Below are 17,114 nucleotides of genomic sequence, written 5' to 3'. Positions count from 1 at the left end.
ATCAAGGTGTCTGGCGCTGAAAGCCTGGGACCTGGGTGGTCTTGTCACCCACCGCACTGATGGACACAAGGGGAAGCGGCACGGGCCGAGGGATGTGCTGGCCGCTGCTTCCAGCAGCTCCCATTGGCCCGGAGCAGCGATCCGCGGCCAGTGGGAGCCGCGATCGGCCAGACCTGCGGACGGGGCAGGTAAACACACTGGCCCGGCCCGCCAGGGGCTTTCCCTACACAAGCGGCGACCCCTGTTTGAGAAACCCTGTTCTAGGTCAATGCAGTGTCAGTGTAGACGCTGCGTTATGATATTTTCCCTTTCATTATCTCTCTCTTTCCCCATTGTGTTGGCTTTCTGGACTGCCGCTGCACAGGGTGGACGCTGCCTTGCTCACGTCAGGACTGTTACTGGCTTTCGGGAGCCGTCCCACAATGCCCCATGCGGCCAGTACAATCGAAGCAAGCGCTCCTGGTGAGGTGGCGTGCCGCCGACACGAGCAGCGCCGTGTCGACACGCACAAGCCATGTCGTTACTGCGCCGGCTGCACGCTGGTCTAAGACGGCAGCTCCTGTGCTCCCAGGCCAGAGATGCAGTGGGGACTGACTGCTGGGAGGGTGTGACCCCTTAGCTGGCTGGTGACCCCTGGCGATTGGAGCTGCTGCTTGGTTCCGAACTGCCTCTGGGTTAACCGTGTAATGGCAGGACTGTCAAAACGCCATTGTGCTGAGCCGCAGGGTCCTGCTTCTCAGCCTGTGTTCGTTGAAACGTCTCTGCTCTTCCCTTATGTGGAAATCCGGCTCCAGAGAGCAGGGCCGCCCAGAGGATTCAGGGGGCCTGGGGCAGGGCCGGGTCTTTGGCCGCAGTTCAGCAGCGGGTCCCTCTCGGAGGGAAGGACCCGCCACCGAATTGCCGCAGAAGAATGAAGCGGCGGCGGTAGAGCAGCCGGTCGCGGCTTTTTTTTTTTCTCTTTTCCCCGCCGCTTGCAGCACTTGTACTCACCGGGCGGCGCTCCGAGGCTTCGGCAGCACTTCAGCGGCGGGTCCTTCACTCGCTCCGAGTCTTCTGCTGCACGGACGGGCCCGCTGCCAAAGACCTGGAGTGAGTGAAGGGCCCGCTGCCGAAAACCCGGAGCGGCTTGCGGGGCCCCTGCAGGGCCTGGGGCAAATTGCGGCCGTGTCAGAGAGTTTGGCACGGGGGCAGGAGGGATAGCTCAGTGGTTTGAGCACTGGCCTGCTAAACCCAGGGTTGTGAGTTCAATCCTTGAGGGGGGCATTTAGGGATCTGGGGCAAAAATCTGTCTGGGGATTGGTCCTGCTTTGAGCAGGGGGTTGGACTAGATACCTCCTGAGGTCCCTTCCAACCCTGGCATTCTATGAGGGGCACACATTTGCCCACACCCGTGCCCACATTTCTACCCAGGCTCCGTAGCACACACGTTGTCACCCACTCACACTTATCGCCCACATACACACGTGGAGACAGAGCTAGTGCACGTCTCGACCTCACACTCCAGCCTGTATGTTCAGACACCTGCCCGCAGATACCCTGGTGCTGGCTTAGGCACATCCCTGCCCAGACTCAAAAACACATTTGCACGTGCAGCGACGGGTGTGTGCACTCGCACGCCTACATCCGCCCAGTGGCACCTTGAGACCCTGGTCTTGCACCAGCACCCCGTTGTGCAAGGTGCTATACTAACCCAGAACAAAGTCACTACCTGCTCCAAGGCACTTGGGGCATGCGTGTGCGTTCGCACATGCGCCGACTCACAGATCTGTACCGTCCGTCCCTAACGCCGCGTGTGTTCCCCCGCCCCATTGGCTTGCACACAGATGTGTTTATTTCCCCTCTGCCTCCAAAAACATTATTTTTATTCACATTACCATAGCAACTGAGATGGGCGGGCCCAGCGGGGTGATGTCCCTCCCCCAAAGAGCTTACAGTGTAAAGGGGAAACTGAGGCACGGCAAGGGAACGTGACTCGCCCAAGCTCGCCGGGAATAGAAGGCAGTCCAGTGCTCTACCCGCTGGACAACACTGCCTCTGTTCACAGCCGTCTGTCTGTCCCCAGCCTCTGCTAACCAGAGTGGGGTTGCCATGATGAATACTAATATCCACAGAGGGAATATTCATGGGATGCTCTGAGTGTCCCACTCCATCCCCATGCAAATCGTCCCCTTACCCCTGCTCCCTGTCTCCACTACGGCCCTTGGCTGCAGGTACGGCGGCTGGTGCCCTTGCTCCTTTTTCTGCACGCCCTGTCTCCTGGGCCCGGGCATGGCTTGCCTCAGGCAGCAGCTGCGTTCCCCTAGGCCCTGCAGGGTCTGTAAAGAGGAGCTGGCTCGTGCTGCCACCCTGACTCGGCCACCCCCCACCGCAGGAGCTCAGGAGAAGGGTCTGATCCGCTGAGCGCCACCCCCCCGGAACGTGGGCAGCACGGAGCAGTAAACAGCCTCCAGCCTGGCTGCTCCCACACCCTCACCACCACACTCGACTGCTGCGCTTAGTGGCCCGGAGCCAAATCTCCGCGTCGTTTCACTTATTAATGAGCTTGGTGGATGGGGCATTCGGGGACAGACGCTCGTCACTTGCTGCCTCGGTGGCTTGTTTGTGGTTTGAGCACATATCTTTTTTTTGGGGGGGGGCCCTGATTCGTTCCTGAGCAGTCGAGGGGGATTGCGAGGCGTTTTCCAGTGAGCCGGCTGGTCCAGGCTGCGGTCCTACCAGTGATCCCCAAATCCAGGGTTTCTCCCATAACATCCCCCATTCCAACCCCGAGGCAGATCCGCCTGAATCCTGGATTCCCCACCTCACCCCATAAAGGGAGCTACCAAATCTGGGCTTTCTCCTCAGAACCCCCCCAACCCCTAATGGGATCCCCCCAAATCCAGGATTGCCCCTCACCCCACCTGCTCACTTGTACCCCTCCTAGGTTCTGCCCAAGCGTCATATTTCCTTTCCCGACAACCTCCTGAGCCACTGATTTCCGCCCCCCCCCCCGCCCTTCACAAAAAAGTTGCTATAAATATTCCAGTGTGTTTAATATTTAACTCCCCGGCTCCCCCGAAGGAGATCGTTACTGCACAGAGTCCAGGTAGATTGTTGGGGCTGCTCCTTCCACAGTGGGGCTGTTGCCTGGGGCGGGGAGCTCACCCCAGGAGGGTGGGTGATGTGTGCTTGGAGTCAAGGGTGAGTCCTGCCCTGGTCCATCAGGGGCCGTGCAGCTTCCTACATTACCCTGGCATCCAAGCTCCTCCCAGTCTTCAGTATATTTACCCTCATCACATCCCTGTGAGCCAGGGCTGTGCTGTGATCCCCGGGTTACGGATGGAGAACCGAGGCCCAGAGAGACCAAGGGGACGTCTACGCTGTCATTAGACGTCGCGGCTGGCTCGTGCTGGCCGACTTGGGCTCGTGGGAGTCGGGTAAGGGGCTGTTCAACTTGGAGATCGCTTGGGCTTCAGTCTGAGCCGGAACACCCACACCGCAATCCCTTAGCACGAGCCCTGCGAGCCCGACTCGGCTGGCACGGGCCAGTGGCGGGTGAGTCATTGCAGTGTAGGCGCACCCTAGTTGACCTCCCCAAGGTCACGCAGGGAGTTTGTGTCAGAGCAAGCGCCCAAGCCAGCGCCTTAACCATTGGGCCATCAGTGGAGATGGGCCTCACTCGAACCCCCCTGGACCCGCCTCCTTTCTGCTCCAATCTGAGACCACCTGCCCCTTTCAGAGCCCTGGAGCCAGTGCCAATGCCCTTAAAGGGACAGGATCCTGGGGGGTGGCGGCATCTGTTCCTCGATTAGGGTCACTTCTCAGCAACCCGGGAGCGAGCCGGGCACGTGGGACAGGGCAGGAGGCCAGCTGAGTTGCAGATGGCAGAGCCTGCGGCTTGCTCGCCCTTCCCATCCGGAGTCTCCACCCTAACCCATTCCTACAGCCACATCCGCCTCCCGCCCTCCTGGGTGGTGCTGGGACATTCTCGGGTGTTTGTTTCTTTAAGGGGGAAATGCACCGTCGCCAGTTACCAGTTGGGGTGGTGGTGGAAGAGTGGGGGGATCTCATGGCTGACTGGGTGATCAGCCATTTGCCTACAGAGAGGGGGCAGGGCAGGGGGCAGTGGTGATGAAGTGGCCCCGTTTTAGGGGTTAGGAAGTGGCCTTTCTCCCAGGGGTCCCAAAGCAGGATGACTTTACTCTGACCGATCTCGGGGTCACACTGATTGCCAGATTTGGGGTCAGGAAGGAATTTCCCCCCCGGGCAGATTGGCAGGGACCTCGGAGTTTTTTGCCTTCAGCTTGGGGAGTGGGTCACTTGCTAGGTTCGTCTGGGCGTCTCTCACCTAGTCAGTTCCCTGCGGTTGCGGGGGGCTCGGGCTCCGGTGGCCCCGGTGGAACTCAAGTCATTGGGCTCAGGGCGTCTATCTGGGTGACAATGGCCTGTACCTTACAGGAGGTCAGACGAGATGAGCTAATGATCCTTTCTGGCCTGAAACGACATACTCCTCATTGGCCCGAGGGTGTCTCAGAAGGACAGGGACCCGTGGGGGGGGGGGCTGCCACTGAGACCTCCCCATCTCCCATCTGTTTGCCAGCGCCCTGCCCAAGCAGCTGATTCTGGGCAGCTACGTGGCTGATTCTTCTCTAAAGGTGGTCGCAGCTTGGGATGGAGTGTGCCAGGCTGTGGGTGGGTGAATCCTGCTGGTGGGGGCTGGGTCAACTCTGTGCCCTGGCAGAGGCAGGGGTAGGGGAGGATCCATCCCTAATCTCGTCCGCAGGGAGGGATTCTGTGGGCTGGGGGAAGAGCGGACCCTTGGGGGGGTTTATGTGATGGGATCGGGTCAGGGGCAACAGAGGTCACCCGTCCGTTTGAGCGCTGGTTACGGCCCCTTTTTCTTCTCCTCCTCCCTCCGTCTCTGCCCCTCTTCCTTGTGCTGGGATTCCCTTGCTTTCACCCTGCCCTCTTCTCCCCCACCCCCCTTTCTTCCCCCAGCCATGCAGCAGGTCCTGGACAACCTGAGCGACCTGCCCAACTCCACCGGGGCGGCCGACCTGGATCTCATCTTCCTCCGAGGCATCATGGAGAGTCCAATAGTAAGATCCTTGGCTAAGGTACAGTCGCACGGGGTGGCCGGGGAAGGGGCGGCGGCTGAGTTTGAACCTGCTTTTCCGGATCAAGTGCAGCATCCCCTGTCCCCACCTTCCTGCCGCAGGCGCCTGTGTTACAAAGTCGTCCCTGGCTCTCCCTGGTGTTCCCTGCCTGGCACCCCCATTTCCATGGCTGGGCTGGGGTCGCTGCTACCAGGCCAGGTTCTTCTGGGTGTGCCTGGGAATACGGGAGCAGCTGGTGTCTCGCCTGGCCCCTGCACTGGTAGAGAGGGTCACCACCTCCTGTGTCCTTGGACTGCAGCGGGGCTCCCCCAGGCCCCTTGGCCAATCTCATCCAGCTCCAAAGTGCACAGGTCTGGAGCCGGGGGTCATGAGCGTGGATGCGTGTGCAACGCGTGTACGAACATGTGGTGTGTCAGCGTACGAGTTGATCGCGTGGGGTGGTGACGTGTGTGTAACTGGGAGGAGGTGGTTGGGAGACTCTGAGAGTAGGGGTGTGTGTGTGTGTGTGTGCGCGCGCACTGACTGGTTACACTTTGGTGCATGCTAGTTGCATGGGTGGGTGGGTGTGCACTCACGCCTGCCTCTACGCTGGCCCCTTTGTATGTGTGTGTGTGTGTGTGTGTATGCAGACGGGTGCCCGCCTGTATGCTGGCTCCAGCCTGTGTGTTTGTGCACGTGTCCGTGTGCTGGCTCCAGTGTGTGGGTGTGAGTCTGTGTGTGACAATATTATTTTTAGTACCCATCTGTGCATCGCTCCCCTGGGTGCCCAGGCAGCAACCTCCCACCCTGCCAGCCCCCGTCACTGGCACCGACAGAGCGGGAGAGGACAGGCACCGATTCAAGCAGGCTAAAGATGGGCTGGATTGCTGGGCTGCTCCCAGGCTTGGGCTGCCAGGGTCCCGCTGGGGGCTGGGTGCCGAGCGTGGCAGAGGGCAGGTGATACAGTGCCAGGGGCACACGCCCAGGGGTTGGTGGCACTCAAGAGAAGGAGATTTCTGCTCCCTAGAACCGCCCCCACTCTTCTCTCATCACTCCTCTGCCCAGACCACCACCTGCCTCTCCCAGAAGACTAGTGGCTGGAGGAGGTGTGTGTGCCCGCCTGGATGCTGGCGTGTGTGTGTGTGTGTGTGTGTGTGAGAGAGAGAGAGAGAGAGAGCATGTGCCTGCCTGGATGCTGGCTTGTGTGTGTGTGCATACCAGCACTCTGTGTGTGTGTGTGTGTGTGTGCCTGCCTGGATGCTGGCTTGTGTGTGTGCACGTGCGCATACCAGCACTGTGTGTGTGCGTGTGCATACCAGCACTGTGTGTGTGTGTGTGCACGCACGCGCGCGCGCATACCAGCAGTGTGTGTGTGCGCACGTGCATACCAGCACTCTGTGTGTGTGTGTGTGCGTGCATACCAGCACTCTGTGTGTGTGTGTGTGTGTGCGCGCATGCATACCAGCACTCTGTGTGTGTGTGTGTGTGTGTGTGTGTGCGCGTGCATACCAGCACTCTGTGTGTGTGTGTGTGTGTGTGTGCGTGCATACCAGCACTCTGTGTGTGTGTGTGTGTGTGCGCGCATGCATACCAGCACTCTGTGTGTGTGTGTGTGCGTGCATACCAGCACTCTGTGTGTGTGTGTGTGTGTGTGCGCGCGTGCATACCAACACTCTGTGTGTGTGTGTGTGCATGCATGCATATCAGCACTGTGTCTGTGTGTGTGTGTGCGCATATACCCAGCACTATAGGGCGAGCAAGGAATACGGGGGGAGGGGTGGTGCATGCAAGATACCAGGAGACCTGATCAGCTGCTGTGACAGCTGGCGTGGCCGAGTCTCTGCGGATTCCCACCCGCCCCTCCCATCTTGCTGGGCTGGGTGGGGCTGGCCTCGCAGACGGGCACCTACCGCGCAGCCGGACGGGCCCCTTGCCCCCCGCCATCCTGCTGTTGCCTGGGAGCAGATGCTGGGGTATTAAGCACCATGTGATCGGGCGTCTGTGTCACCGGGCGGGGCGGGGGGCCTGGTTCGGCCTCACGAGCCCCCCCGTCTCCTCCTTTCCGCGCAGGGCTCGGCGTCTAGGTCTCGCCGGCCGGGGGCTCCAGGCGGCCGAGGTTAATGGGGGTTTGTTTGTGCTCTCTCATCCCCCTCCGCAGGCTCACGAGCGCCTGGAGGAGACCAAGCTGGAGGCCGTGAGGGACAATAACGTGGAGCTGGTGCAGGAGATCCTGCAGGACATCGCCCACGTCGCCGGGAGCAGCAGTGCGGCCGCCGAGCTGGCACGCATCCTGCAGGAGCCCCACTTCCAGGTGCCTCCGCGGGGCGCTGGGGTGGGGGTGGGGGGCTGGCCAGGGTCACACCCCTCTGGCAGCGTGTGTGTTGTGGGGCAGGGGGGTCTGGCTGAGATCTGGGAGGCGGTGAGGGGGGTGGCCAGGGTCACACCCCTCTGGCTGTGTGTGTGTGGCAGGGGGTCTGGCTGGGATCTGGGGGGCGGGAGGCTGGTCAGGGTTACACCCCTCTGGCTGTGTGAGTGTGGGGCAGGGGGGTCTGGCTGGGATCTGGGGAGTGGGGGTGGGGGCTGGTCGGGGTCACTCCCCTCTGGCTGTGTGTGTGTGGCGGGGGGTCCGGCTGGGATCTGGGGGGCGGGAGGCTGGTCGGGGTCACTCCCCTCTGGCTGCATGTGTGGGGCAGGGGGTCCGGCTGGGATCTGTGGGGCGGGGGGGGGGGGGCTGGGCAGGGTCACGCCCCTCTGGCTGTGTACAGGGTGGGGTGGGGAGGGCTCTAGCTGGGATCTGGGTCATGCCATAGTCCAGACGATGTTGCTTTCAGTGCTTTATCCTCTGGAAGGTGGTAGCACGACGGGACCCACTCCTGGGCTCAGGGACCAATTGGGCAAATAGCTCCCCAGAACCAGCCCCCGCCCCCGCCCCTGCCCCCGCCCCTGTCCCTGGGAGCTCCCGGTCTGGGATTTAGACACTAGGCCGCAGCTGGATACACAGAGAAGGTGGGGAGCGAACAGCACAGACAGTGGGAGCAAAGCAGTCACAGGGTGGAGTTGGGATCTGGCAGGGAGCTGGTTCCAGCCTCATCAGCTAGAGTTTGGCTGGGATCTGGCTTGTGCCACGCAGGCTGGGATCCAGCTGGGATCTGGTCTGTGCCACGCAGGCTGGGATCTGGTCTGTGCCATGTGGGCTGGGATCTGGTCTGTGCCATGCAGGCTTGGGTCCGGCTGGGATCTGGTCTGTGTTATGCGGGCTTGGATCCAGTTGGGATCTGGTCTGTGCCACACAGGCTGGGGTCTGGTCTGTGCCACACAGGCTGGGGTTTAGTGTTTATCACGCAGGCTGGGAGCGGGTCCGTGCCACAGAGGCTTGGATCGAGCTGGGATCTGGTCTGTGTCACACTGGCTGGGATCTGGTCTGTGTCACACTGGCTGGGATCTGGTCTGTGCCATGCAGGCTTGGGTCCGGCTGGGATCTGGTCTGTGTTATGCGGGCTTGGATCCAGTTGGGATCTGGTCTGTGCCACACAGGCTGGGGTCTGGTGTTTATCACGCAGGCTGGGAGCGGGTCCGTGCCACAGAGGCTTGGATCCAGCTGGGATCTAGTCTGTGCCGCACAGGCTGGGAGCTGGTCCGTGCCGCGTGGGCAGGGAGCCGGGGGAGATCCAGTCTGTTTCCTCTCTGTGTGCAGTGGACAAAGCCCCTTCTCCCCTGCTAACATCCCTCCCTTTCCCCCCCCCCCCCCTCGTGCTGGGGTCTCAGTCTCTCCTGGAAACCCACGACTCAGTGGCCTCCAAGAGCTACGAGACGCCCCCACCCAGCCCCCTCCTGGACCCCATGTTCAACAACCAGCCGGTGCCGCCGGATGCCGTGCGCATGGTGGGGATCCGCAAGACGGCCGCGGAGCACCTGGTGAGCCTGGGGAGGGGGGCCTGGGGTGGGGGCTCCTAGCAGCCAGCCGGGTGCCCACGGGGAGCCTGGCAGGGGTGTGCACGTCCCACGGGAAGGATGGTCCTGAGCATTACCAGCTCTCTAGTAACATGGGCTGCCCAGTGCGGGCCTGGCCCCCTTTCCCCCAGCTCTGTCTGCACCGCAGGCTGGGGAGGCCCCTCCGGGGTCCAGCCGCAGCCCCTTCCCCCACAGCGCTGGCTGCCATCCAGGCCTCCCCCCCGCCCAGCAGGGCATCAGTGCCGCTCTATTAATCGGTCTGTCCCACGCTCGGCGAGGCGCCGGAGCTCAGCATCGCCACAGGGAGGGGAAGGGGAGGGTGTGTGTGTGTGGGGGGGAGGAGGCTGCGGGGATGTGTGTGTGTGTGTGTGTGTGGAAGAGGGTGTGTGTCTGTGTAGGGGAAACGGGGAGGGTGTAGAGATGGGAGTGTGGGGGAGGAGGTGTGCGAGCATGGGGGTGTGTCTGGGGGAGGGATTGTTTGGGGATGGAGGAGTTGGGGGACTGCGTGTGCAGGTGGAGGGATGGGATATGTGGGAGCATGGGGTGTGGGGGTGTGTGAGTGTGTGGGGAGGGCTGGGTGGGGGCTGTGAGTGTGAGGATAGGGGTGTGGGGGTGTGAGGGGAGGAGATGTGTGGGGAGGGCTGGGTGGGGGCTGTGAGTGTGAGGATAGGGGTGTGGGGGTGTGAGGGGAGGAGATGTGTGGGGAGGGCTGGGTGGGGGCTGTGAGTGTGAGGGGGGGAGGTGTGGGGGTGTGAGGGGAGGAGATGTGGGGGGAGGGCTGGATGGGGGCTGTCAGTGTGAGGGGAGGAGGTGTGGGGATGGGGTGTGTGAGTGTGTGTGTGAAGGGAGCAGATGTGTGGGGAGGCTGAGGCTGAGGGGAGGAGGTGTGAGGATAGGGGTGTGTGGGGATGGAAGGTCCCTTCCCAGAGGCTCCACCGTCACACAGAGTCCTTGCCTACCCCAGGGCCCGGGGGGCCAGCCCCCAGCCTTGTCTGGTTATGGGGTAACAGATGAATGGGCTTATCCTCTGCTCATCAACCCCTCCCTCCCCCTCCCTCCCTGTCTAGCTCAGCCCTCTCTTCCCCTCCCTCTCTCTTCTTGTTTTCTCCTCCTCCTCTCCCTCTTCCTCACTCCTCTCTTCCCCTCGCCCTCTTTCACACCCTCCCATCGGACACAGCTGGGGGGCTGGGCTGGTTGTTACGGGGAGGCGATGGGGCAATGGGGTGCAGCGATGGGCCCAGCTGAGGCTCCAGGGCTCCCCATGATTCCCCGGGGGCCTGGCCATCCCAGGGCCAGGCGCTGAGGTGCGTGCCGCCCCTCTGCCCGCAGGGCGTGACCTTCCGGGTGGAGCGGGGCGAGCTGGTGGTCGCCCGCATCCTGCACGGCGGCATGATCGACCAGCAGGGCCTGCTGCACGTGGGTGACGTCATCAAGGAGGTGAACGGCAAGGAGGTGGGCAACGACCCGAAGGTGCTGCAGGAGATGCTGAAGAACGCCACCGGCAGCGTGGTCCTCAAGATCCTGCCCAGTTACCAGGAGCCTCCCCCGCCCCGGCAGGTAGGGCCCCCCGCTCGCTCGGGTAGGTGGGGGGGTGACGTTCCCCAGGGGGCGATCTGGGCTGCAGAACAGTGGTTCTCCGAATGGCGATGCCTTTTACGCTGCTTGGCTGGTGAGTAGCCACGCCTGGCCCGTGACCACACGGCCTCCAGCGTGTGACCCGCTCCCTGCTAAACAGGACAGAGTGCTATCAGCCAGCCACGCATGCATTACGCTGCAGGACACCAGCAGATTCCCAGCCCCAGCCTGGCCCCGAGAAATGTGCGTTCTCTACTGCCCGGTCCGCTCGCTGTGCAGAACAAGCTCAGATCAAGTCCGTCATTTCGTCAAAGGAAAACGATATCCACACATCTTGTCATCATCCCCCAAAGACGCTGGTTCTGATAAAACAGTGAAACGAATCGATTAACTATAGAAAGGAAGATTTTAAGTGATTGCAAGTCATGAGGCTTAAAAGTCAGAATCGGTTACAAAGCAAAATAAGGAGAGAACAATGCCACCTAACGTCCAAGCTTAGCAAGTGAAATGAGCTTAAAAGCAAAAGGGTTTTTCTCACCCAACGCTTACAGCAGCTTGTGCTGGCGGGACTCTGCCCACTTAGTTCAGCATATTCCTTGATGGCATCAGCGGAGAGATGGAAAGAAGAGGAGTGAAGTCAGGTGTTTTCCTCCCTTTTCTATAATTCAGTTTCATGTGCTAGAAACATCCTGGCTGACTCACGGTGACGTGCAGTCTGTTGTGGACGTGATGTTTGAACCGTCCCGATGATTGAATGTGAATTTCTTGTTTACCTCTCCCCCTCGCTGGAGAATGGCTGCTTGAGTAGGTAATAGCGGGGGGCCTTTGTCTCTGAAAAACTGGTTTGGGTCTGCTTTTCTTTAACTTGGAGCACGTCAGAGTAATGTTATACAGTAGAATCTTATAACTTTGCCTGCAATGTTGATTCACACATTTTACCAGCACAATAATGTTCAGCGGATTATGAGTTTTCAAAGGACAAAGTATACTTTGTACAACATTTAGCACAGTCCTATGAAAGGGGTGAACATGGGGTGCAGGCTGTCACAGGGGTTTATGCATTGTACCCCCTCTTTATACCACCCTTCAGGTATATGAACACTGCACCCCCTCTTTATACCACCCTTCAGGTATATGAACACTGCACCCCCTCTTTATACCACCCTGGGTACATGGGGCATATGCATGGCACCCTCTGTTTCTAACCCCTCCTCAGGTGCCTGAGAAACGTGCTGCTGCACCTCATTATAAATCTCCATGTGCTTACCCTTCTCTGCTCCTCCTCCCCACCCCGGGCTGCCCCCAGCCGGGGAGTGTTCTGCCAGAAGGCCAGCAGGGAATTTGTGTGGGGATGCTTTGGGCAGGGAACTGGAAAAATTTAATAAGCAGCTGTCGGCTCAAATGTGCTCAGCGGTGTAATAGAGCTGAATCAAGTGTGGCCCTGGTGCCGACCTCTCCTGCCTTCCCCGGCTGCAGGGGCCTCTGAATAAACCCAGGGGAGGGGCCAACAGCTGGCTGGATTCTCTTTGGGGTGGGGGCTGGGCTCTCTTTCAGGGAATGAGGGTGCTCGGTGACACCCCAGTGACAGCTCCGGGCCCGGTGTTCTGGCCTGTCTGAGCCAAGACTTCCCATTACCTGCTCCCTCCATCCCAGGCCTCTCGGGTGCCGTGGGCTTGTCTCTGCCTCCAGGAGGTGGGGTGGATAGGTGTGCAGGGGTGTGATTGCTAGTGTGTTTGGGGTTTGCGCCCCCTGGCACATGTGTTTGCCTGTTGGCTCACAAGTCTAGGTACACGCTGGCTATGTGACCTGGAACAGCCCCTCCCCCACTCTGTGCCTCAGTTTCACCATGGAGAACTGAGAGATGATGATACATATGCAGGTGTGTGTGTGTGGTATATAGATAGGCCTGTGTGTGTGCATGTGTGTAGTTGTGTAGTACACATGCAGGTGCGTGTGTATGTATCTGTGTATATATGGGGGGCCATGTGTGCAGCTGTGTGGTATATATGTGGGCTCTGTGTGTGTGTGTGTTTGTTATACGCCGGCCTGTGTGTGTAGCTGTGTAGTATATATGAAGGTGTGTATGTAAGTGTAATATGCAGGCCTTTATGTGGTTGTGTGTGCAGCTATATAGTATATATGAAGGCACGTGTGTGTGTGTGTGTGTGTGTGTGTGTGTGTAATATGCAGGCCTGTATGTGGTTTTGTGTGTAGCTGTGGAGTGTATATGAAAGCGCGTGTGTGTTTCCTTGCTGGTTGTTGCCGTCCCCATCTGTCTGTGCTGGATTTGCTAGCAATTAATCCCATCAGTGGCGAGGGTGGGGTGCGTGTTTACCTCTCTAATCCCCCAGCTCTCCCCACACCCCGAGGAGAATTTCCTTGTCTCAGCAGCTCCGATAACCCCTCCTTTCCTGGCCATGCTCCTTCCAAGTTGGGCTGTGGGCTCTGCCCGTGTGACAGGCCTGGGGACGGGAAGGGGGGTTGGCTGGTGCTGGGATCAAACCCCACGGACGACAGTGAGAACCACTGACCTAGGCCAGCTCACACCTGTTCAAACTACAGCTGCCTTCACTCAGCACCAGGGCCCTGTCTACACTTCAGGCTTCTGCTGGCATAGCTGTGTCGCTCAGAGGCGGGAAGAGGTGTGATCCCTGACCGGTACCATTGTGCTGGCAGAAAGCCCTAGTGTGGACAAAACACAGACTGCTTCTCTCCGCACAGCAAACGTTCAGAGAGGTGAACAGAAAAACTCCTCCCATCAGCGTAGGCTAGGGGGCGACTTCGGGGTAGGCGCTGTAGGTTTTACCATCCCAAGCCAACGTGCAGCATATTAGCAAGCCCCCGCTTTTCCCAGTGTGGACAAGCTCTTGGGGTTAACCATGACCAGCCAAGATGAGTTTTAAACCCCTCTCTGCACTAGTGGCCAAGGTTCGATTTAACAGTTAACACCGTTGAGCTCCCAGAGACGCTAACCCCCCCGTTTTCTCAGTGTGGGCCGGGCTGCTGGATCGGGAAGGTGCTGGGGACACTGCAGGGTCTGGCGTTGTGATAAAAGCTCAGACAGACAGACAGGAAGTGCCTATTGGAAACCAGGAAGTCCCGCCCACTGCTAAAGGACCCTCCCCCCAGCCTAAGGGGAGGAGCCACAGGGCCTGGAAACCAGATACAGCAACGGGAGTGAGATCAAAGGGTCAAAAAAAGGGAACCTGACGGGGACACCGAGCAGAGAACCCCGGACGGCGCCCACCGCTCCTCAAAGGCGTCAAGAGAGCCAGTGGACGCTGCCCAGACGAACTCTGCCCGGGATGCGTGAGCGGATGGAGGATCAGAAATGGGTCCCACAGTCACAGGAGACCCCGTCGGCCAACCTCCTCTCCCTGGTTTTATAGATCGCCATTTTAGCCAGGACCCAGGAGGAGGTTGACCAGGAGGTCCCGTGGCTTTGTGGGGCCACGGATGGGGAGTGCGTAGATAAGGAGGTGAGGGGAAAAGTGCAGCCAAAATCTTAACAAAATAGACAGACAGGAAGTTAGTGGGCGGGCAGGTGTGTGAAGAGAAAGAGGGCACTTCTGATGGGCTGGTACGGCGGTTGCTGGCTGGGAGGTGGGGGGAAAAGGGCTGGATAAGCATCCCCTTTGTGGAATGAAAGAGGATTATCTCTCAGCAATAAATATGAAAAGGGATGTCCAGTAAATAGAAACAGGGAGGGAGGTGCATGAAACATAGCCGGGCAGGGGCTTGTGGCTGGCAGCCAGCTGTGGAGCTGGGCCCGAGTTCTCTGCTGCACCAGGATGAGCATTCGTTGGCATTGAGGTGCCCGTTGCATACCCGCTGGGTTTTTGGGCTGCACACACGACTCAAAAATATTATTTCTCTGACAGCAGCACTTAGGGATCCCAGCTGAGATCGGCAGCAGTGTTGCCAGCTGCAATATTTGGTGTTTTTTCCCCCTCAAAGCTCCGGCTCCTGGAGTCAGGGGATTATGTGAGGATCTTGGCTTTTGTTTAAAAAAAAATTTTTTTTTAGCCATTGTGGTTGACGAGTCAAGCTGGCCAAATGCGACTTTTTCCTCCCTTCTGGTAGCTGGGCTGGATTTAGAGGGTGGAGTCGATGCCTGGCTGCAAGATACCACAGCTGGTGCTTTAGCTGAAGCTGCAGAGATGCATGTTTTTTAGATCCAGAGGTGGCAGGTTGGGCCCCTGCAGATGATTAATGCAGGGGTGTCTGTCAAGGGTTACTTGAAGTGTGATTCTGCTCTGCGAAGGGCTTCTAAGGGGCGTAATGGGGTTAATGTTATCGTCTCTATTTACAGATAAAACAGCCCCCCCATCCTCCCCGCCCTGCAAACGCTCCCTGGGCTCTGGGAGTCAAGCTGGGTTATTATTATTAATGATTTGTATTACCATTGTGCCTAGGAGCCTGGTCATGGATAGATGCTATTGTAATAATCGCTGCTGTTCTCTTGGCTTGGCTCTCAGATTCCAGGGGGAGCGTTGCAGCCCTGGCAGGGGTAGACCGGAGCAGTTGCTGAGGGTCCGTCTACCCAGCAGCTGGGAGGGGCGATCCCCAGCTCGGGCAGACTTACCCGCACTCGCTTGGCTCGAGCTGGCGCGCTGGAATTAGCTGCGTAGCCGTGGCAGGGCAGGTAGCAGGACAGGTTAGGTGCCTGGAGTACAGTCCCACCCAAGCTCCTAGGTACGTACGCAGGGGGCTGGCCCTTCCCGCCGCCGGGCTGGCTGCAGCCATGCTGCTGTTTCCAGCTCGCTCAATGCCAGCGTGGGGATATCTGCCCAAGCTGGAAATGACACTCTGGCTGCAGGGTAGTAGACGTCCCCTGAGAAAGCCAGTGGGCTGGGTGGGAAAGGGGTGGCCCTGCTTGGCCCTGATTCCCGCCCGCTGCGATCCTGTGGGCTTTGCACTGGGCCAGCTCCAGCCCCAGTGTCAGGAACTGCAGCCAGCTCTGCTCCGTGACCCCGGCTCTGCACCCGGCCCGGGGCTGCCCCGGGAACCGGGTGGCATATGTCTGGGCAGGGCTGGACCCAACGTGTCACTGAAAGGGCTTCAGAGGCGCTGAGCATCCCCCGCTCCCATTGCACAGGCTGCCTGGCCGCAGGAAGTGCTCTCCAAGTGGGGAAAACTGAGGCACATGCATGTGTGCTCAGAGTCACACCAGGCGTCGATGGCAGGCCTGGGAATAGAGCCCAGCTGTTATCGGCACAGCGGGGGAGGAATTTAAGGGGTTGCTGAGGAAGGCGTGGGGGAGGAATACATTTAAGGGGTGGGCAGAGCGGGCATGGCAGGGGGTTGAATTTGGGGTTGGCTGGGGTAGGCGCAATATGTGGGGGGGGAAGAAATTTAGGGAGATCAGGGCCTGTTCCTCCAGGCAGCTCATCTTCCCTTCTAGCCTGTATCCAAGATATTGTCCCAGCACTGCCTGCCCCACCCTGCTCCAGCCTGTTCGCCTGGCCCCTGCCAGCCGATGCCTGGCAGGAACGGAGCTGGGGTGGAGGGCATGAGGGCAGAGCTGCTCCATGCAGACAGGAGCACACGACACCTGCCTTTGACTCTCTGGACACGTTTCTCCCCTCCGCCCCCGGCTGAGGACAAAGCGGGGCCTGTCAGCTGGCCCTGGCACCTGCTCCCTCAGCGTCATGCGCCGCGGGGTCGGGCACTGAAAGGCGCCTGGCAGCGAGGGGCCAGCAGGAGATGGGCTGAGCTCTGGCCCCCGTGTCTCCATGTGCTATTTGGAGCTTGTCTTGGCTTGTTACCTCAGAGCGGGGAGCAGGGCAGAGTCCCCCCGCATCTTCCCCAGGCCTCCCCCGCTCCAGCGGGCCCCCCCCAGCCACTCCCTCCACCCCATCTCCATGTGGGGCTCACCCATGCCCGCCCCTCCACCCCTACTCCCAATGGGACTCCCCCGACCCCCCTCCACATCTCCCTGTGGGGGCCCCCTTTCACCCCTGATCTGGTGGGGCTCCCCCGGCCACCCCTTGACCCCTGCTTCCGGCGGGGCAAGCTCAGGCATCAGTTACGCTCGGCTCTCTCCCGTCCAAGGTTTTCTTTACAGCCCTAACAGTTGGACTCAGACTCTTTGTTATCAATAGCTGAGAGTCTGGGGAGCGATGGAGGGGCCTGGCTGTGCCCCCCACCCAGCGCCCCATGGCCCGCACGTGGGGAGTTGACGGAGGCTTTGCCCTGAGGTCTGTCCTAGTTATCTAGATGGACTCTGTGGGCCCAAGGTGTTTCTGTAACCCAGTCCCTGCCCAACATTAAACAGCGTCCGACTCGGGTCAGGGTTTGGTGTCCCCAGACGTCAGCTGGGGCCACCCCCCACTGGAAACCCTGGGCCCCCTTTGGTAAAGGTACAGAAAAGAAGCATTTGAAGAGTAAGGTTTGAAGTCAGGCTTTCGTTGTTACAACCTCCCGCGTTGCCTTGAGCTGGGGGAAGTTTCCAGAGGCCAAGGCCCCGGGTCGGACAGTCTCCTGGATGGTGTTCAGGATGGTGATGACTGT

At 59.8% G+C, this 17,114-nt stretch overlaps 1 protein-coding gene across 7 annotated transcripts in view; it reads left to right on the top strand.

The window, feature by feature from the left end:
* Positions 1–17,114, top strand: part of MPP2 (MAGUK p55 scaffold protein 2) — a 42,157-nt gene that overhangs the window by 12,444 nt on the left and 12,599 nt on the right. For 3 of the 7 annotated variants that reach the window (XM_044999594.1, XM_044999595.1, XM_044999593.1), the window contains 4 exons: positions 4,978–5,096; positions 7,234–7,386; positions 8,841–8,990; positions 10,356–10,583. In XM_044999594.1, coding sequence (XP_044855529.1) covers positions 4,978–5,096; positions 7,234–7,386; positions 8,841–8,990; positions 10,356–10,583 — 650 coding nt within the window. Of the gene's footprint in view, positions 1–4,551; positions 5,097–7,233; positions 7,387–8,840; positions 8,991–10,355; positions 10,584–17,114 lie in introns of those variants that run through there. The other 4 variants (XM_044999596.1, XM_044999597.1, XM_044999592.1 and 1 more) reach the window with 3 other exon arrangements.

This window comes from Mauremys mutica, chromosome 25 (genome assembly GCF_020497125.1).
Source record: "Mauremys mutica isolate MM-2020 ecotype Southern chromosome 25, ASM2049712v1, whole genome shotgun sequence".
NCBI classification, from domain to species: domain Eukaryota; kingdom Metazoa; phylum Chordata; order Testudines; family Geoemydidae; genus Mauremys; species Mauremys mutica.
Note: the sequence above shows the minus strand (reverse complement) of the source record. Positions and strands in the feature narration are given on the sequence as shown.